The sequence below is a fragment of the Euwallacea similis genome, chromosome 4, assembly GCF_039881205.1.
Source record: "Euwallacea similis isolate ESF13 chromosome 4, ESF131.1, whole genome shotgun sequence".
In the NCBI taxonomy this organism is placed as follows: domain Eukaryota; kingdom Metazoa; phylum Arthropoda; class Insecta; order Coleoptera; family Curculionidae; genus Euwallacea; species Euwallacea similis.
The window spans coordinates 2,244,624-2,265,536 of record NC_089612.1 but is presented as its reverse complement, the minus strand read 5'-3'; the positions used below and the strand labels follow the sequence as shown (position 1 = coordinate 2,265,536).

At 39.8% G+C, this 20,913-nt stretch overlaps 2 protein-coding genes across 3 annotated transcripts in view; one reads left to right on the top strand and one right to left on the bottom strand.

Moving 5' to 3' along the window:
* Nucleotides 1-2,359: 2,359 nt before the first annotated feature.
* On the top strand, nucleotides 2,360-19,040 carry shn (schnurri). The gene is made up of 9 exons (XM_066389748.1): nucleotides 2,360-2,828; nucleotides 11,642-14,120; nucleotides 14,168-14,279; nucleotides 14,377-14,497; nucleotides 15,982-16,130; nucleotides 16,187-17,177; nucleotides 17,430-17,547; nucleotides 17,631-17,870; nucleotides 17,926-19,040. Exons 2-9 carry the CDS (start codon nucleotides 11,649-11,651, stop codon nucleotides 18,022-18,024), a joined length of 4,302 nt encoding a protein of 1,433 aa, XP_066245845.1. The 5' UTR covers nucleotides 2,360-2,828; nucleotides 11,642-11,648; the 3' UTR covers nucleotides 18,025-19,040.
* A 1,051-nt stretch (nucleotides 19,041-20,091) lies between these two features.
* LOC136408683 (transmembrane protein 50B) overlaps nucleotides 20,092-20,913 on the bottom strand; it is a 35,533-nt gene continuing 34,711 nt past the window's right edge. Inside the window, exons 2-5 of one of the 2 annotated variants that reach the window (XM_066389810.1) lie at nucleotides 20,734-20,858; nucleotides 20,549-20,680; nucleotides 20,353-20,488; nucleotides 20,092-20,292 (exon numbers count right to left, since the gene is read on the bottom strand). In XM_066389810.1, coding sequence (XP_066245907.1) covers nucleotides 20,192-20,292; nucleotides 20,353-20,488; nucleotides 20,549-20,680; nucleotides 20,734-20,835 — 471 coding nt within the window. In that variant the 5' untranslated portion in view covers nucleotides 20,836-20,858 and the 3' untranslated portion in view covers nucleotides 20,092-20,191. Of the gene's footprint in view, nucleotides 20,293-20,352; nucleotides 20,489-20,548; nucleotides 20,681-20,733; nucleotides 20,867-20,913 lie in introns of those variants that run through there. The other variant, XM_066389809.1, reaches the window with a different exon arrangement.

Genomic DNA, 20,913 nt, shown 5'->3' with positions numbered 1-20,913 from the left:
GAACGGAAATAGAAAGGATCTTTGCGCGTTTTAGGTATCACAAAAATTTAATGTGTCAAAGATCTATGATCGAAAGTGACGTCAGAGAGTATCCGAGTCGCAAACGTTTTCTTTTCCAAAGGTCTTAAAGTACAATATCATTTACTCCAGAATACGCACGTAATGTGCCACTTTAGGCCTCGGAGTAAATGTAGTTTCACGGAGCTTCCGCTCGCGTGGTGGTGGCGCAGTGCTAAGCCGATTGTCATATCGCAGAGACGACTCGTGTGCATAATATCATCTATTTTCCTAAGAATCTCGTGCATGTTAAATTGTGATATCACCAAACTCGTTTCAATTGAACATATATGCGCTCGTGGCATAAAATAAAAATGGCAACATAAAAGGGTGTTAAGTACGAGACGCCTCTGTCGAGGCCTCATGCTCATAGTGACCTCTAGCGCCAGAACTTCAAACTTCTGTTGGTCGTCCAAAGCGAATGATATCCTGATCATTTGCAATTAATATTTACCATTAAAAACTGATTTTAAAAAGATGAATCTCATTCCCACTTATAGATCCCACTCATCATTCGCACTCATGCATAATTCGTTTGAAAAAATGGTATTTATTGCGTGGAATAAAATCTTTGCTGTGCTTCGCCCAGACGCTCAACTTCGCCTCGGATTTCAATCTCTAGTCCCAGCACAAAAAGATCCAATTTTACTCCTAGTAACATAATCTATTATTATTATTGTTTTCGCCAACTTTTTACTCTGTACATAATGTAAAACATTCATAACAACTGATAATTAATTTTAGAATATTTATGGTATTATCGTTATTCATAGAGTAGCGCAATTACGCAATTTATTAAATTATTATTTTTGCTGTGGTCGGAGTCTAGTTGCCGCCGTCGGAAGTGACGAAAGCACTCTGAAAAATTGCAATTTTTAATTTAGCAATGTTGTCAGATTGATGTTAAAGCCACAAACGCCTACAGTAGTGCTTGTCTGCCATCTTCCGTTAATTTTCCTGCTGATTTTATTTTTATAATAAAAAAATAAGCACATTTATTGTACGTGCTTAGTGTGCTGCACATGTACTTACAACTACCAGAAAATCCCAATAGAGGGCGATAGGCACATGTCTGATAAAAAAACCTCCGACATTTCACACGACCGATGCGTGTTTCACTGTGACGAAATCTGCACAAAACACCTTGAAAATTTACACAATCAGGCCTCAACAATGCCACTATCTCCAACAATAATTGGGACGCTTCTGGCCCCTCCGGGGGGCCGCCCATGCAAGAAGGAAAATAATAATGCCGTGGGCGATTACGACGAAAAGTGTCGATTCTCGGAATAGTTTGGGTATACCTACATAACATGAGTTTTGAACCAACACACGTGCTAAATTTAGCCATGATAAACTTGGTTTGTAACGTTTGTTTGTTCTTGCGATAATTTTTTATTGAAATGTCCCTTGAATACGTCATAGAGTGGTCAAATTTAAACCTGATTAGTGTGCAATAGGGTTGTGCGGAGGACAACACATCATTATTTACTTATTGAGATTAAGGGGAGAGAGTGACGTCAGGGTTGATACAGTCATTGGTTTATATTAAATTATTATTGAGAACTTGTAAACTCGTAGAGTACCAATAAACTTTGCACCACATCGAATGTTTTGTTGTTTCTGCGTCAAAGAGAGAGAGAGAGTGAACCCGTGATATATTTCTGACGAGCTCATACTTATGGAAGCAGCTAGCGTTCAATCACCTAAAAACCCGTTTAACTGTAATTTAACTAATAATCGACTAAACAACAAATTATATCTGTGAAATTCAATAAGTTTTTTATCAAGTTTTTTATGGTTTCATTAAAACATTTCATAGGAATTTGCAGATTTTTGCTGGGTAGTTCTATATTCTAAGCTCGTTGAACGGGCCCGGTTAAAAAGAGAACAAAACAACCAGAGGCGGTCAGGCAGCACGAGGTGAATCCAAAGAAAGACAAAGACAGCTGCCGAACAGGTTTGAGATTCGAGGAAAGAGTCGAGTGAATGGTTGACGCTCAGGGGGGGGCGGGGGCGACAGGCGATTCCGGATCAATGTTGTCATTTCCTTAAAATTCTCTCAAAATTCCACTAATTGCTTTGAACAGATTTTGAACTTCCGATTCTTCTGAGGGCTTTTCTAACTTTTTTGACTTGCATTAATCGTGCCTTGCCATTGTTAGTTAATGAGGAAAAATGAAGTAGTAATAATGTGATGGTAATCACTCTTTTCAAATGTAAACAAATTTAAATGTATATCTGGTGGATAATATGCAGTGAAAGTTGGCAACGTGGTGCAAGGCAAGAGCAACAAAATTATTACGGATCTGAGTTGGCCGCAACCGAGAGTGACAGACGGATCGGTGCGTTGCGTCCGAGCGACAGAGACAAACCGATCGGGTGGTAAACATGGCGCCTTGTGACCCTCCATATCATATTTAGTGTGTACCGTACACGCAGTACCTCTCGATTATCTCGTAGCAGCACCAAGTACTTTCGGAACCCATTAATAAATTACAGATAAGTGTTGAATAAATAACTCGACTCAGCAAAAAACACGTCGTCGCGTCACAGCACCAGAGAGAGAGAGGACCAGTGCCAAATCCGTCTTTTCGTGCTGAATTTCAGTGAAAAGAGTGCGTACCGGGGGCCCCCCTGATTCACCAGCAGTAGGTGCCGTCCGTGAGATGAGCGGGAAGGTGGTTTTACAAGGCAGAATAATAATGTAAACAGAAGTTAGTGCGCCGTGCCGCCTGAAGCAGTCGTGGGCGATTCTCCCCGCAGATACGGTGAGTCTCAATTTGTCCGTTTATTGCGTAATTAGGGCTGCGAAACTGATAAATTAATCCGAATAGTTCCAGGAAAATTGAACCTTGAGCAGTATTTTGCATGGGTATTGTACGAGGCGACGTTGCCACGTCCGGTTTGTTTATTTCCGCGCGTTCATTCATGGGACGTAATCCCTTTAAAAGCTTGATAAAACCTGATTGAGAACATTCTCGCATTTGAATTATCTCAGAAATTCTGAAAATTTGGCTTAACAAGGTAATAATGTGATTCAAGTTAAATTTTGTTCAATTTATTGTTTATTTAATCATGCATGTTTACGTTTATTCCTCATCTTGAGTAGGTAGAGGACAGGCATGTTCAAACCAGTTTGTAAACAATTGGTTTGTTAGTAAATAGTCTCTTTTTTCATATTCAAGGTCATGCATTGAGTTCCACAATGGCATTCCAATGTGCTGGACATTAATCTCACTCTAGCTCTTAAAAATGGTTTTAAAAAGTGAGAAAAGGGTTACTTACTGCCACATCAAGTCCTTTGTGAAGAAAACCTATCAAAGGCTTTTGTTACCGTCCCTTCTATATGGATTCTAACCATATTGTTCCAGCCAGTGACAACTGTATAAGAATATATCCTCTCATAGAAACTTTACAATAGACATATAATATAAAAATATCACTGCTCTACATCTACCGTAACAAATTAAATTTACTTTTAATTTGACTGCAATGCTATTCTTATGAAGTACCATTCAGACCTGAACTGACTTTTGAGCCATGGTTGTGCAACAACAACAAGCTTTTATTCAATCCATACTGGCAATTCAAGTAGCATTTCTAAGTTCCCCAGAGCTAAATTTTTGAGGTGTTCTTAACAAACTTTGCAAAATAAGATCATTATTGGATTTGAAGTTCATCATTGGATTGTTCTCCATATTCACAGCAACTAAATTGAACTGAGTTAGTAATCCGCATTTTTTAAAGTTTGTTATCAATTACTGAAATATGTGTGTCCAAGATAAGGATGTCCAATCCTTTAATAAATATTCTTTTCATTTATTAAAAAAGTATTATATTTGTTCATTCTGCATCTTCAATTTCTGACTTACTATATTTAGTCAGCCTTAGAATCAACTTTATGCAGTCTAAGATCGAATTCCCCCTCATTTTCTCTAATGTGTATGATGAGTGACTCTTGATACAAAAAACATTAATCATCTTTGAAAACATAATCCAAAATATCTTGTAGTTTTAGACCATTCAAAGTGCTTGGGAATCGAATTAGTTTTTCTCAGCTATCTCCTAATTGTGTCCTGATAAAGTTGCAAAAACATATCAGATTTTGGTGTGTTGAAGAACCAAAGATTTCAATCAATACACTTTATGGGAGCTAAAACATGATTCTACAATTCTAATTAATGTTGATTTTGGTTAGTTGAATATGCTGCAAATTTTCCATTCAAGTCAATTTCGATTCAGGTTAATTATGATGGATACAGGTTCAGGATAGTTACCAGATTAAAACTTCAAATAAATTATGGATAAAAGTACTCAAAATTTTCATTTTCAAAGATTTACCGACACAAGCCGTTTTTTCAAACGATCAAAACTTCCTTGAGAAGCAACTGCCGCGAAGAAGCCGTGATTGGGCGAGCTATTCCTTCCATTTCCTCGTTCTTTAAGGCCTAAACTTTTTAGGATATTTTATGGATGTCTGCAACCCAACTTCTTAGAGTCTAAAACAAAATTGCCGTAAGGCGTCTTACTATTGTTTATAGGGACACAGTAACATAGTGAAATTGACTTGAACTGGGACCTAAATGTCGAAATTTAAAGGGGAATATTCCGTATTCGAATGACATCAAAAATCGGAAAGGTCACGGTATATTTAATTAACTTTTTGTTTATAGAGAGGTTAGGGAAATGCTTTTTTACCATTCTGGATCATTGGTAGTAAAATCTTGGTCGATCTAGGAATGTTGGACTCACTAATAGGCATTGCCGCCTGCTCACTGCAACCCCTTTTCTTTCTTCCCGGAATTTCCTCCTAAGACTGCTAGACTAGCGATACTTCAAGGGGGATAAGGTGTTGAAATTTTTTATTGCTTCTTCTGATTTCCAATTGTTTTCGGGGTTCAAACGGTATTACTCTATAGTCACTCTATACATTCCCCTTCTTCCGGTTCCCATTGATGGATTGCCTTTTCCCTGTTTCTTTCTTCCAGCTCTTCTCTTTTCGTCATTCGTCTTAACATAACTGTCGTCACATGCCACGACTCCTCCTCTGTCAGCATAACTTCCGCTATGTCTTCCACTGTCAAAGTCGTCCCACCGAGCTTCTCCTGTGTCTTATTTTCGCATGCCCTGTGCACACAAAAAGGATGTGCCTCGAGTTTCTAAGTTCACAATACCAGCATTAATCATTTTCCTGCTTCTTGATTCTGTTCAGGTAACTGCGGAACACCCCGTGACAGGGAATTGCTTGTGCGGCCTAAAAATCCACGGTTCCAAATTTCCTGTTTACCCACTTTTCAATGCCTTTTATGAACACTGGACTATCTCGCGTATTGTTCGCAGCGCCTCTGCCACTTTTTGAATAACTTCTGCTCGGCCTCTGCCTTGGATTCTCGGCCTCGTTTACATTTAACTGAATTGAAATAACAATTTTTTTGCTGGGCAAATAACAAATTTATAAAACGATTCAAGGAACCTAACTGAAACCTTTGCTGTTGAAACTGACTAGAGTAATCAATAATTGCGAATTACACGACTAAAAGCTATTTAGTTAAAATCATCTTTGGTCTTCCCTTTAGTTCAATTCCCAAGCTAGACACCGTATCTCCAATTTCAACACTAACGCTAGCCTTAACCTGGACTAACCTAAAGTAACTGTTCTGAGAACGTTACTAAAAATATCCTTAATTTTTGACTAGCCTGGCCTGACTTCGCTGGAAAGTTCACAATGTCTTGCCTGATCTATCCCGAACTAACCTGACTTGTGAAGCGTCATTAAGAGCTAATCTCCTCTATACCACACCTCTAATTTCATCAAAAACAATTTTTTCTCGAGAGCAAAAGGGGGCCTCGACACAACGCGGCAACGCAGCCTCACTGGCGCCAGCTAGACTATCACTTTGGCGTCATACGCTGTCTGTCTCGAACCGAGCAACACGGTTCCCCCCGGACCCCCGCACAGATTCCTTTAACCTCCACATGTGAACAACTTCGTAATGACGTTTACTAACGAGCCTGTTGCCAACAAACGCTGCCCGAAAGTTTTTGCCCACCACGTTCTGATTGTTCTCTGACGGGAAGGGGGTGATTTCTGAAGAAATTCCCAGAATCGTCGCCAGACATGGTTCTTGGGTTGGGTTCAATAAGTTTATGGTGTTATACAACGCAGAGGTAGTAAACACTTGTTTTTTCTTAGAATTCCGGCCCGATTCAAGGACCTTTTGAGTCATGTCTGTCGGCGACAGTGGGCTCCTGCAAGGTCGCCCAAGAACATTTCTAGTTAACAATCCAATGCGGAACAGGGGCGATGATTTCATCGGAAAATATTAGGAATTAAGTAGTATGCAATTAAAAACCGATTAATTCACATGGACGTGGAAATATAGCGCGCTTTTATCCTGTTTTCGAATCGCTTTGTTGTTGAAGAGCATCATCGGCTAAGGGGAAAGGTCGACTGATAGTTTGTATTCGTTTGTAGAATGCATAATAATACCTACTAGTGTTTTTCTAGTCGAGTTATTGTTTTCCGGGCGAAAAAAACCCTGGAAACGGTGGCGTTATTTCAATGAATGTCCATGGGGCAGTAAAGCGCTGGTTCCCATAAAAGCTATTCAATTAAGGCCCACAGTATTCGAGTACAGGTAACTTCGGTAGCAGGATAGTTTCCGTTGAAACAGAGCGTTGGACCCAGGTTGTACTTCTATTTCCAAGTTAACAAGAGCTTTGTTTCCCCGATCAACTTAACAGGACATAAATAATTTGACACTTAGTATAATGGGATGGTTGCGGATACATCTTTTGCTTTGCCCAAAATATTAAATTCCTCTCAAACCGTGGCACTAACGCTTGTCCCCAAGCGGGTGACGTTATTATAAATAAATAATAACCGAGAGTTTGCAGCCTTGAATAAAGAGGGGATTCTAGAGGCGAGCTTCTTTCCCCAACGCCCCATGTTCATGATAAACAAGATCTTCATACAATTTAACGCGGAAAGGGCTGTCGAGGGGTGAATTAACTAGAAATGGGGAAAAATTAACGTTGATATTCAACAACTATTAACGTTAATTTTTGAGGTTATAAACAATTGGCTTCGTTTCTTTCATTGGCGTATGTATTTTGCTTCTCTGTCATTTTTCCGCCAACGCGATTTTATAAAAAAAAACAAGATGGTCGCTAATGTAGCCCGAACAGCGACGTTTGCACCTGCTTTGCGCTCCTCCCTTACGCCCCTTCGAGTGAGATAGAAAGTCGCCATTGCGTTACAAGATGTTATAACTGTCTTAAAATCGATGCAAAACTAACAAATATTCTCATTGTTTGTTTATTTTTCGACGAATGCAGCCTACTAAGTTTAACCCAACCGAAGGTCGTCGTTAGTGAAATTATTGCCAATTTTACAGGAAAATCCGAGCAGCGTCGCTATTTTTAAACGTCCGCTAATTGAGTTTTCCCTTGCCGGTGCTTACGCGAGAATGAAAATAACCGCTGTGTAATGGCGTAAAGGAAATTATTGTTGCATGGGCGACTCCACCAGGGTACCGCCTGTGGTTCCGACCAACGCGCGGTACTCGGCGATTCCGAGAATACCTGACCGACCGTTACTGATAAAAACAGATGTATACGCGAGAGATCGAGGGACTGCCGCTTATTTTCTCGTTATTGTTATGCATTAAGTGCGGTCAACGCTTGGCACCTGCAGCGGACCTTCCAGTTAAAAGTAGCGAAATTTGCAGAAATTATTTCTGGCCGTTGGGCCGCTTCCAAAAATCCAGAAATCGAGGGTTTGAAATGGATGTGTTTTGGAAATCGCGCACTTCCAGCAAATCAACTTTATTTATAGCGAAAGCGCTCGTGCCCGCTAATCGGTTTATTTACATTTCCAATGGAATGACGTTTTTATGCTGCTTTGGGAAAACGATTAAAAGGGGCGCTCGTAGAAATCCTCTCACGGTGTTCCTTTAGTTATGGCGCGCAAAAAGTGTGACTAAATGACGCTCTCGTTTTTTTAAAGCGAAACCTCAGGAATTTCGAACGAACGCGTCCAAGTTTGTGGAATCACTACTAGGCGGAACGAAAATGGTTCGCGGAATCGTTAAATAACAAGAACTGGAGGTATTTTTATAAAGTGATGACTCGTTGCGTCGCCGCATTTGCTGGTGGTGACCTTCGTGTAAATTCGCACAAAACGGTGACAATGATGTATTGAGTGTGCAGTCGCTCCTCGGCGGATAGTGATCATGGTAACTCTTCCTATTACTTCATCAATTGCCGTGCGCGCATTCCTCGATAAGTCGGGTCTCTCGAGGCACTCATAACTACTTTTTAATAATCACTTATTGACTCCCGATGCAATTAAACACTTAATCTTTTTTGAGATTGCGAGGTCCTACGTGCCTCGCTATCTCTCGTCTACGCATCGGCCAACACCCTTAGATTATTAATTCAGGATGACGAGAAAAATTCAAGTGCCACTTGAAGGTCACTTCAGGCTAACCGTAAATTCCATAAAATCTCGGTGCGATCGAGCAAAATGTCACTTTAGTCAGCCCCATAACTGCAGAGAATTCCCCGCTTAGGCCATCCCAAGTCGGTCGAGAATTCGCTTTAGTCGATTTTTAGCTTGGGCCAGTCGAGTTTTTGGCACTGGTCAGTTTGGGTTAGCCGGAAAAATTCGGTTTGCATAGATCTCTTCGGGTTAGTCAAGAATATTGTCGACTTTATTTAAGTTAGTTAAGTATCTCGAATATCCTCTAATCGGGTTGCTTCAGGTGAATCGAGAATTTTGGTTCAGATCAGTTGAGAATTTCGCAAATTATCAGTTTTCAAGGTTCGACAAGTTTCGGCCAATTCTGGTTTTCATGGAATTTTTCATTTAGGTCGAGGAGCTAAAGTCGAGAATTTTGTTTACTTTTGGTCATCTGGTCACATCTTAGCTGAAAGAAGATCGTTAAAATTCAGTGAATCGGTCCGGGCGTCCTCTTTGGCCAGTGGGACCCCAGGAAATGGGCCGAATGCAGTGTCCCATCTCCGCCATATAGCGTCCACTAAAACATGCAATTCATTGCTCGCTATCCAGTGGGCGTCTCCCTGGCTGTCCCAAAGGGCCCTTGCCCTATACTCTTCTTCCTTTCCCACGCTATCCGGAGTAATTGAGAAACGTATCATCTTGAAATTATTTCATTTCTTAATCGCAAGGAACTGATGTGCCTTCCGCAATTCTGATTTCGATCTTATGTAAGTACTTCTCAGTAATGCCTTTTTCGCATTTCTAGAGCTCCTCCACACTCCCTTTAACTACGGCGTTGTCCGTGCAGCTTTGTTGTACGATCTTACCAACATCTTTAATTGTGTTGCTCATTATTGTGAAATCTTGAGATTTGTAACAATTTTAGAGGGAAGTTCTTGAACTGGTCTTGTTCATGTCTTAAGGCACACATGGAGCCTCTCTGACAGGAGTTGAGGTCACTGCTGGAGGCCCTCAAAGCATATACAAAGTTATTCAGAATTACGGAGTCAAGCTTCTAGGGATTATTCAATGCAATAATAGAAGATATTTATGGCAGACGTTATGGTGTTTTAAGACAGTTATGTGCAAAAATATGTTATGTCGAGTTTTAGCATGTTTCATTTTAATTTATTTTACAAAATAACCCCACAGAAATCGTTCAAAATATAGTCCTTGAACCTGAATGCATCATATTTCGATAGTCAGTTTGGACAAGACTGGAGCGGCAGAGGTGGTCCAGTTCCGTGGCCCCCTAGGTCACCCAATCTAACATCTTTAAATTCCTTTTTGTAGGGACATGTAAAGTATCTGGTTGATGAAACGCCAGTAAAACCGGAGCAAGACCTGATTGCACGAATTACTGCGGCATTTGAAGTCGTTCAAAACAATGATCAAATTTTGGCCAAGTCCGCAGAAACCCTGTACGTCGTTTAAACAGGTGCATTCGAGTCCGAACACAATATTTTTAACAATTTCTGTAGTGTTATTTTCTATAAGAAAGTTCAAATAAAACGCACTAAAAAACTCAATAAAACAGATTTTTGCACATAACTGTCTTAAAGCATTATAAAGTCGTAGCACCTTTGGAAGGGAGACGCTTCCGGGCATGGGTTCCTATCCACAAATGTCTTCAATTTTTGCCTTGAATAATCCCTATAAGTTCGATCCCACAGTTCTAAATCCCCCAGTATAAATGACTTTCCTCACTATTAGGAGGGTCACAATTTTATGGTATGGCAGCGATGCTGTCCCTCTGCAGTCCGCGGTTAATACTGTTAAACAATAGTATGATAAGTGACTTCAATTAACCCTACTACAATTCAAAAGCTTTAAAATCAATGTTCTGGGGTTCACATGTGTTGGTTTCTGGGCATATACAGGGTGTTATTTAAGTACGTGGCCAAACTGCAAGAGGTGATTCTTCGAGTGATTCTAAGATGAAAAGTGTGTATAAACATAAGTATTCAACTTAATGCGAAAAAAATGTAAGAGTTTTAGAAAAGTCAGTGGCGCACACCTAACAATAATAACTATAAATAAGGCTGTAAAATCCCAACAAAATCGGCTAAAGGATTATTAAGGTTTTACGAAAAACCGATTTAAAAAAAAGTTTAACACCCTGTATCTTGAAAACGAAGCATTACCAGAACTACGTTTATATAAAGTTTTCGTCTTAGAGTGACTAAATCGCCCTTTGAAGTTTGGCCACTTACTTAAGTAACGCCCTGTAGTCCGGACGACTGAGGTTTGAGGGACCATGTGAAGGTGTGTGTCACAGGGTTTCCCCAGGTTGCTGGTGGATCTTCTGGCCATTAATCTTCAGTTGCTCGCTAGGCCTGTTTTGCGTTGGTCACGCCGCGACTTCGCTTTGGCATTAATTTTTGGGGTTCGCGCTCTTCGCGACTCCTTGACGTCTTGTTAAAAGAGGGCCGCGAGTGGGGCCAGCCCTCGCAAGTCCCGCCGATCCGCGTTTGCCGGACAGAAGTTTCTTACTCTCTGGGAAGGACATTCTTGCGCTCTGTGCTTGGTGTATCATTGAGACGGCCTCCGTGGTGTTTAGGAAAGCTTAACTCTCAACTAACCAAAGATAGAGAACCTTGATTTACCTCGATGCCATGGAAATCGTTATCCGAAATTTCGCTGGAAATTCCTAAATTCGTAATATTGGTAGTCATAAAGATTACGTGCGATTATCCAGGAACCGTGGCAAATTACCGAGAAATCACTAATTGATAATTATCTGATAAGTTTGGTAGTGCATCCAAGCACAACATCTACGGTCTACAGCGGATCCTAGATTAGCCTGGGACTCCAAACGATCTGGCAAGATTGATCGTTCTTTTCCGGTAACTTTGTCGCGCACACCCGGTATAGCACCCTCTTAAACGCGCTCTACTCGTGATGTAAAGTAGCCAGATAAGTTTATTTATACGCCACATAATCTACATTGTCTCTTATCTCCCCGCGGCGTTTATCACTGCCTCTCGGCGAGTGTTAGTGATTCATAACATGTAGTAACGCTAAAAAATAATACAACCCACATCGAATACGTGGTAGTAATCCTGCTTTGTGTTGCAGAACCGCGATGGACAGAAGCGTCGACAACTACCTGCACAAGAAGTTCAAGAAGCAGCTGAGCATCGTGGAACGCAAGCCGCAGCCATTGCACCAGCACAATGGCAAAGACAATAATGCAACCGCTGTGCCAAACCAAAGTACAAATAACGAGGGGCTCCAGACCACCAGCAACAGCAGCAAGTCTTCCATATCAGTAAGCGAAAGTAGTGGGAACTCCAAATCGTGCATATCATCTAGTTTAGTGCCACTGCGCCCAGATAGAGATAGTTTTGATACGTCATTTAGTAGCAGACCAATCGGGAACGATGTGTATTGCGGGGATGAGCACCAGCAGCAACAGCAAAACGAGGAAGCATTGCCGACCCCCGAGAGGAACCCCATCACCGGGAAGTACGTGTGCAACTACTGCAACTTGGTGTGCTCGAAGCCGAGCGTGCTGCAGAAGCACATAAGGGCGCACACCAATGAACGTCCATTTCCGTGCACCAGCTGCGGGTTTAGCTTCAAAACGCGCTCCAATTTGTACAAACATTGCAGGTCCAGAACGCACGCCAATCGAGTGTTGGGAGTCAAGGCCCAAGAGTCGTCAACTGGAGAAACCGACTCTAAATCTCAGAGCTACATTGATAACGCCACGCAAACGCAGCAGGTTTACCCTGGTGACGATAACAATTGTGAAGGTGCCAGAAACAAGCCATACAAACCTCGCTTCCACACGGTTCCTCATCCCCAGCAACAGCACGACGACAATAGAGCTATAAGTGGCAATGACTTGTCTCATCACATCAACGAAATTATCAGCAAGAACAACTCTATCGTTAATAGTGAGTCTGCAGGATTGTTGAAGAGGAGAGGCTTCAGTGAGGCTGATAGCGTTAACAATAACGAATATAATGATGAACCACTGAACTTGACCAATAAGAATAGAAAGAGATGCATGAGCGAAGCGGCTGAACCAGTAATGCAGAAGAGTCTGATCAAAGAGCTGCTGTTGAAGAATCTGTACTCGGACATGCAGTGCATTTACTGCAAAATGATTTTTCAGACTGTCACAGAGTTAGAACTGCACAAACTGCGGAGCTGCAAAGGCAAGCCCTCAGAGGCGAAATATACCAGGAGTAGCTCAGTCAATGTAGCCTCCATACTAACCAAAAACAAAAACGCTTTCGATAGTATGCCCCAGTTCCAAAGCGCAGTTTTTCCTTTAAATTCACCAGGGCCGTTTTTGGGCAAAACCCGCTTGGTGGAGGGGGACAAAAACAAGTCTTTTTCCTTTGACGCGGTGAATCTCCCCAGTCCAACCAGCGAAACATCGCCCAATTACACCCTCCCCTCTCCAGCTCCCTTTCACGAGGAAAAAAAGCATCACAAGCTCTTTGGGGGGGAGGTAAAGATACACAACAGCTCTGGAGAGAGTAAGAGCTACATCATTGATAGCAAAGACACAGCCAAACAGGTGGAGAGCTTTGACTTCCCCAAGGGCACAATGAACGAAAACCGAGTGCTTAAATCTAGTTTACACTCTGGAGGAACTGTGCTTACTAACAAGACTTCGAAGGAAGAACCCAGGGTTTATAGAGACATAATCAGAGTATACGAAAATACCTCTGTGTCGCCCAACATCGATGTGGTTAATTTGGGCAAAAATCACTTTACTTTCAGTGAGGAAAATAGGGAATCAAAACCTACAGAGAGTCCTAAGAAGGAAACGAGTGTGCAAAAGTACCCGAATATAACAGACTTTAGCCAAAACGCGGTGAAGCTCCTGGCTCCCAATTTGAAGCACCCCAACATCAAACTTTCCGGAATGTTTTCACAGGAATCTAAGCACATATCCAAGATTCAAAAGCAGACGGACCAAACCAACAACCTATACAACCCAATGAATTTGCTGGTCAACGGTAGAGTCATTAGGTACGTGCCTGGCATGCCGGGACCAGCAGAGGGACCAATCGACATGGGGTATCCCAGCAGGGCCCAACCATCAACTACCACTGTGACTACTACAGTCGCTTCTTCCCCGAAACCTTCGGAACAGCCCCTCAAAGTGAAACCTCCCCTTGAAACCGCTTCAAGCGAACCTAAGAAATTCGTTAGACCTAACACCTTAGCACTTAAACCCTCCACTGCTTCCTTGAAACAGCACCATGGACTAACACCTACTATCTTTAACCAAATCCTAATCAGTCCTGACACTCCCCGAGTAGCCAAGAAATATGCCCAGCACCTCTTCAATGGCAACTACTTCAGTTATTTAGGCCTAAAGAGCTCAACTAAACCAGTTTATTGCACCCTGAACAAAACTCAGCCTTTCTACGTGCCCCATTTCAAGAAGTTGAGTATGTATTCGGAGTGGAGGCAGCAGGACACTAAAGTGGACAAAATGTATGTGAGCGCGTATGATTCGAGACAGAGGAATCAGAAGTTTGTTACTGCGGGGAAGACTGATGCCAACTTAATAATGCATTCAAGTTATAAGGTGAGTTGTTGGGAGTTTGTGGAATGGAGTGTGTAAGGTTGTTTCAGTTTTTGGTGACAGAGTTGCCAAGCAGGAGCGAAAAGGATGATGAGGGGCATAAAGCTGGGCTCGTAGGAGGGTACGAGTGCAACGAGGAGTCTCCTTATATTAGAGGAAGAGGTGAGTTTGGGGATGGAATATTTAAAGCTAAATTGTTGTTTTGATTGACTCGACTTAATAGATAAATTACAACAGTAAGTACTTGATTTTTTGCTAGGCCGAGGTCGGTACGTGTGCGAGCAATGCGGGATCCGATGCAAAAAGCCCTCAATGCTCAAAAAACACATCCGAACTCACTCGAATGATCGTCCTTACACCTGCAATCACTGTAACTTTAGGTAGGTATTTCTTTTTCATTTAGGTACTTTTCATGGCCAGCCACCTTGTATATTTTCCACTTACTGTGCGTTTTCGTCATTTTCTCAAGAAGTTCTTAAAAAAGTCCAGTTTTACAACTTATCTGTTAAACTACATGACTATCGCTCCTTTTTGTAGTAAATTTTTTGGATAAACGCCAATTAAATTTTCAATTTCTACTGTATGTCGCAATTACTAAAAGCGCATCCACCATATTGTCCACAATTTAGAAGATATTTCAATTTCTGTTGGAAAACGTCGATTTAAATCTTTATGTGAAAGTTTTCCGTCTAGTATACACGTTTAACATTTTTTGAATTTTAAAAATTCATAAGGAAATCACATTTTGTTATTTATCTCTTTTGCTATGGTATCTTCTCATTTTGCTGAAGTATACTGGGTGAAAATGCCATGTATTAGAGTTTGACTTTTGCTACTATATTATTATTAGTAAGTCGAAAATTTCTTAATATCAAGTAAACGATGGAAACAGAAGTTTAACGTCAAAAATTTAGGAAATTAATATTTTTTGAGCTCCAACCCACTAGCTTTAGAAATCAGCAAATTTTTTAAGTTGCTAAAAATACCTCGAAAACAACAAAAACTGGTGTAAAAACTAAGATGAAACGCCTTATTTTAGTTTTTTTTATTTTCGGATCCAGAATATATATTTTTCACTTCTTACCATCTGCATGTACTTTAGTAAAATTCGTTTCTTTCGTCAACGAAGTAAAAAATGTTAACTTGTTATACATGATTAAATAGGCAATTTTAATAAAATAGGATAGAGAAATGTAATTGGTTCCATGTAATTCAAAAAACTTATGACCAGCCCCGGTCAAACCAGAAGTGCTAATAAATGGCAGTTAGACTGAATAAATACCTAATCATATATTAAATATACCCCGAAATGTTCATGATTTTACCTATATAAATAAAAAAGTGATAAGGTCTTACATGTTTCCTATGTCACCGTATTTCTTACCTACTTATACACGTGGTTTAAATCTTGAATTTCCGCAATTTCTCCAATATTTCTTACTACGTGCATTCATCATTTTGTTAATAACTGATAACAAAATAACATTTTCTCACATTACTGAGTGTATCCACCATTTTGACCAGAATACAAAAGGCATCTCAGTCTCTGTCGAAAAATGTTTTAAAATCGATTCAAATCTTGAATTCAATAGTTTTTCAATGTTTTCCACTTGAACATAAAAATCACGTCTTCCTTTTTATACTAGAGCACCTCTTCCGCTATTGGAAATTGAGTACATTCCATTTCAGCGGACTTTGACATTTTTTTCTTTTTTCCTATATACACGAGGTACTGCAACAATATAAATGTAGAATCCGTGATCTCATATACTTACCGTTTTATAAATAAAAATCTTGTACTAAGAGATATACTTATCAACATTTCAGGTTCAAATTTCTTAATAACATGGTGTAAAATTTACAGTTTCAAAACCAAAGGAAACTTGACCAAGCATATGAAGAGTAAGTCCCACACGAAAAACTACACGGCGACCAGCAGTGGGTCTTCGACGGGGCTCAGTGTGTCTCAAAGCAGCGATTCGGACACTGATGACAGTGGCATGGACAGCAGTGGTTCGTCTCTAGATCCATCAATGTTCTATTACGTGAAAATGTTTTTTTTTGTATAGATGAATCAATGACGCGCCAGCAAGAACACGAAGCGGCCTACGGCCTCTTATCTCTATCTCAAAAAACCTCAACCTCACCAACTGAAATGCTGAGCCCCGCAGGGATGATGAGAACTACGAGTCCTACACCAGAATTTATGACCACCGAAGAAGTCGCATATGTATCAAAGACCAATTATGCGAAAAACAAAATCTTGGACGATTTGCAATTCAAGCCCATTGCAAGCGATACTAATATCTCAGGCAGCAGCGAAAAAGATAAAGAAGAAGAAAGCCTGGCAGTTTATTTGGGTAAAACCCAAAGTAGCAGTCGACCTCTGACGTATCCCTACACAAGCCCTCTAGTAGAGAATCACAGGAAAGAGACGCCTAGCGAGCCCAAAAATATAAGACAATTTCATGTGATTCAGAAATACGTCAAGGAGGCTCCGCCAAGTGAGAAAACTTCATTCCTGCCAAGCCCAGTTCCTACCCTTAAAGTCAATGATGTGATAGTGCAGGAGCCTCCATCAGCGGAGCGTAAGCGTAAAATCCTCGAAGAGGAGAGCTACAAGAGTAAGCTGCACCGCAACGATGAAGTCATGGACCTCTCGGTAACCTCGACCGACAAACGCCTTTATTGCAACGCTGACGCGGTTGAAGATATGAATTTCCGAAACTTGGATCGCAATCGAAAACTGTCCGAAACGAATTATCAGGATGTGGATATGCTAAGCAACAGCAGCGGAGAGTTTACAAGAGTGGCAGAGTACGACAACAGCGCCATGGAGACGTTGGCGGATGTGGCCACCAAACAGGTCAAGCTGGACAAGAACACGTCAGCTAAGAACGTGGCATCGGAGTATCTGAAGTTGGCGACGCAGTTTGATGGAGTGGAAGGTGGCAATTTCGTGCTCAATAAGAAGGCAGTCAATGAGCTCATTGTCAAGTCGGAGGGGAATAAGAGCTGCACCATTTGCTCGAAGAGTTTCAACAAACCATTTCAATTGAGGTGAGTGTAGTAAGTACGAAGTGGTTAGAATTTGCGAAATTTTAAGGAAGAAGTTATTTAGATAAGGGTTTTCGTTCACCAATTGTCAAGAAACGTCCATGAAAGACGTTCATTGAGAGGTCCATTGAGACGGTTACCTTGATTGGTAGAGTAGTCTTGAAACTTATTAGCATAGAAAACTTATTCTCCAATACGTTTAAATTGTCCATTAAATGTATACAGAAACATTGTATCCATTTATCTTTGTTCTAGGCTACACATGAACATTCACTACTTAGAAAGGCCGTTTCGCTGCGATTCCTGTTCAGTGAGTTTCCGAACTAAGGGGCATTTACAAAAACACGAGAGAAGCGCTGGTCATTACAGTAAAGTAAGTTAAATGGACCAAAACTACGAAGAGTTTTTTTTTGATAATGGGGTGATGTACCTCAATGTAAATTTTTCTGTTATCAGTTATCCTCATCCCCTGCCCAATCGTCTTCCGAACCGAGGCCGTTTAAGTGCTCGGACTGCAACGTAGCCTTCCGAATACACGGCCATCTGGCTAAACATTTACGTTCCAAGCTGCACATAATGAAGCTGGAGTGTTTGGCTAAAATTCCCTTTGGATTGTATGCAGAATTGGAGCGGTCCAACAGTCTGCTCACTGAAATCAACACCAGTGACGGGGACCAATGTTTAGAGAGCTTAAAGGTTTGTCACTTGAAATTGCTCAGAATACGTTTATAACCAGTCATTATTGTTTCAGACTTTAGCAAAAAAGGTGTTTATCAACGATCCAGGCAAACTTCACTCGTTGATAAGCGAAGGGGAGCCCGGGTTAGCCCTTATAGACCCAGATAGCTAACTTGTAAAAAAGAGTTTTTTCTGTAGATAGTTATTTTCGTGTATTAAGACTGATGATTGCGAAATCCCATGGATGATGATTTTGATCCCCAGAGAAAAATTAGTTCACTTTTGAATGCCTGGGAATGCGAATTTCACATATTCACTGAAGAGGGAGAGTTTTGGAAAACCTTGATCTCATATAACTAAATGTATGGTTGATCTTTCTTGAGTCGGAAGAGGTTTTTATTAGTTGTGATAATGCTTAATTCGGTTTGTGCTGATTAAAGTGAGAGATACACTTTTATTGAGAATTGCCATTAGAGAGTTTTAGTTTTGAGAAGCAAAACGTCGACTATTATAATATCTACGTATACAACATTATATTGTTCTACAGTGTCAAATTTTTTATTGTGATATATCTAATTATTAACGTATAAATATTAAGAACCATTAAATACCATTTTATTTTTGAGGACCCTGTATTTTTTATCGAGTAGTAAAATAGTTTTTTAACAGGTTATTATTATAGCTAGGAACTTTTACCTCTAATTTCTACATAAAACATGAGAAAACTTGACTTTTACGTTTATATTCGGGTGACTTCTAGGCAAGAAGTGCAGATTGATTTAATTTAAACAGGGGAATATGTGGTATCTACTAATAAGGAACAGAAAGTGCAATTTCGTTGTTATTTCGTTTTCTGGACACGCTGCTTGTATTAAACTGCCAACCAGTAACTCTCAGAAGCGAGATTTATGTTTTCTTTTGACTTTTAAAAAGTTGCTTTATTTGTATATTTTTGTCGCCTCTTGCGAACCACCATAAAACATTATTAAGTAATCAACTCGTGGGCGGATTTGCTGCTGTGCACTTAATCTCGAAGTGCGCTGGGTGGATTGGCGCGCGATTTATCCTGTTTTGTTTCATGTATATATTTGTTTGTAAGGTATCTATTGTCTATTCATTGTTAATATTGTTTAAAGTGTTAAGAGAAACGCCAGAATTTGTTAATTAAATTTTGTTCAATTCAAATAACTCGATTGTTTTCTTATAACTGTAAATAATAAGATATTTGTATCTTTGAGGTACCTAAACAACCGGTACACGAGATAACATTTTTCCTGCTGATCAAGATGTGGTTAGTGTTGAGAAATAAATTAGATTAAATATAAAATAGATAAAAAACACAAATAGAGATTGAAATTGAGCTCAATTGCTTTCTCTATTTGTTTTTTTTCTTAGTCTATGAGCGCTTTGTATTAAAGTTTTTTTCTGTCTGTAGCTCAATTTCATTCTGTCTATCTGTAATAATCAATTGTGAAATAACCACAAAGCAATTTCTATTTTGCAATTTCATTACTTCATATTCACTTTATCTACGTCCGCTTCAATGGTAAAAATTCAAAACTTAAACTACATCTTAGCAATAATAAATCCTCTATTCAAATTACTCCTATATTCTTTCATTTACTTGTAAAGCCATTACCATATATTCATGCGAAATTCAACAGCAGAAAGTAAGATTGACAGTCACTATGAAACTGACCAGTGGTAATTGTAAAAAATTATTTGTGAGTTTGAACTGTCTGTTGAACTCAATATTCTTTCGGCTTTTAAATTTCGCGTTAATTTGTGGTTCAAAATAAAGGCAGGTGTCCTTGCTATTAAGGCGCACGCACGTTTGGCATTCACTAAATCCAGAATAGCGAACAATAAGCACATACATTATTTTTACTAAATGCTATAGGATTGATCATATTCAATAAATGTTCTACTCAATGCATTTTGGTATGTGTTAAGGGGATACTCCACCATGATAATGATCTACAATTTACCGTTTTTAAATCGTTTAATAGGAATGATGTTAGAGCTATGGGCCTTAGTGGTTGATGGTTCTTTGTGACCCACTTTTAATAAAATTATTCCAGCTTAACTGTAGAGCAGGTGGTTGAGGAACAAGTTCACCTGTTCTCCTGTTGTGAGTCTAATGACTTACTGATGGTTTAATCAACATCTTACATTTAAGGTTGACTTTATTGTAAGGTTCTTTTTAATGATCATGGTGTTAATCCTTGAAGGAAAATAATTTAATTCAAATTAATATATTACAAATATTCAATTAAATTAATCCTAAAATAATAATAATGTTCTTAATATTAAAATACTCATAAATGATTGTTGTAACATTAATGCCAAGCATACTCAGATCTTCCAAATTTGAATATAATAGAGGCAACACAGATCAAAGTATTCTGAAGAAAGAGCGCTACCCCTGGGGCCTTTTTATCTAAAAAAATACCTAATGATTCCTGGCCATATTCCTTACCAAGTCACTTCACACTATTACCTTTATTGATGTACACAGTAAAAAGAATGCTGCAAGATGCAATCACTGCGGCAAAACCCATGACAAACCCTATAAAAACCCATATCCTGGAGCCTCGTGTGCCCATACACCCATCTTCATAACCATCTCCCCTCATCTACTCTCAAAAAAAAACAAAATTAAACCACTTTTAACTACTGTGGCAAAGAAAACTAACTTGAGCATTAGAGACCGAATTGACCATAATCAATGATAGAGTCCCTGCAATTCCACACATCCAATATCCCACTGGGATTTGGTTTGGATCAACGGTAGCAGAGTCAATGACGATCCACCAGGCTGTGAAAAACTGAATTGATTGGTGTTAAATGTTGATCAAATGATTTTGGATGAGCATGTTACCAGTAGGCCTGAAAGCATCGAGGCGTAGGCGTTTCTTTTGTCCCTCTCAAACCAAATGCAGGACGGCATGTTGAGGTTTGCGAAACAGTCCAGAAGCCCCATAAAAAAGAAACAATACTTTGATAGTTTTATACTAAAAATTATCTTGGAAGAATGATGATAAATTTTTGTTTATTTCGT

What these genes read in the sequence shown, in the direction of transcription:
- shn (XM_066389748.1), top strand. Translation starts at nt 11,649, where the DNA reads ATGGACAGAAGCGTCGACAACTACCTGCACAAGAAGTTCAAGAAGCAG. An exon ending in CAGTGGCATGGACAGCAGTG is followed by an intron (nt 16,131 to 16,186) that starts GTTCGTCTCTAG and finishes TTTTTTGTATAG; the next exon opens with ATGAATCAATGACGCGCCAG. An exon ending in GCGCTGGTCATTACAGTAAA is followed by an intron (nt 17,548 to 17,630) that starts GTAAGTTAAATG and finishes TTCTGTTATCAG; the next exon opens with TTATCCTCATCCCCTGCCCA.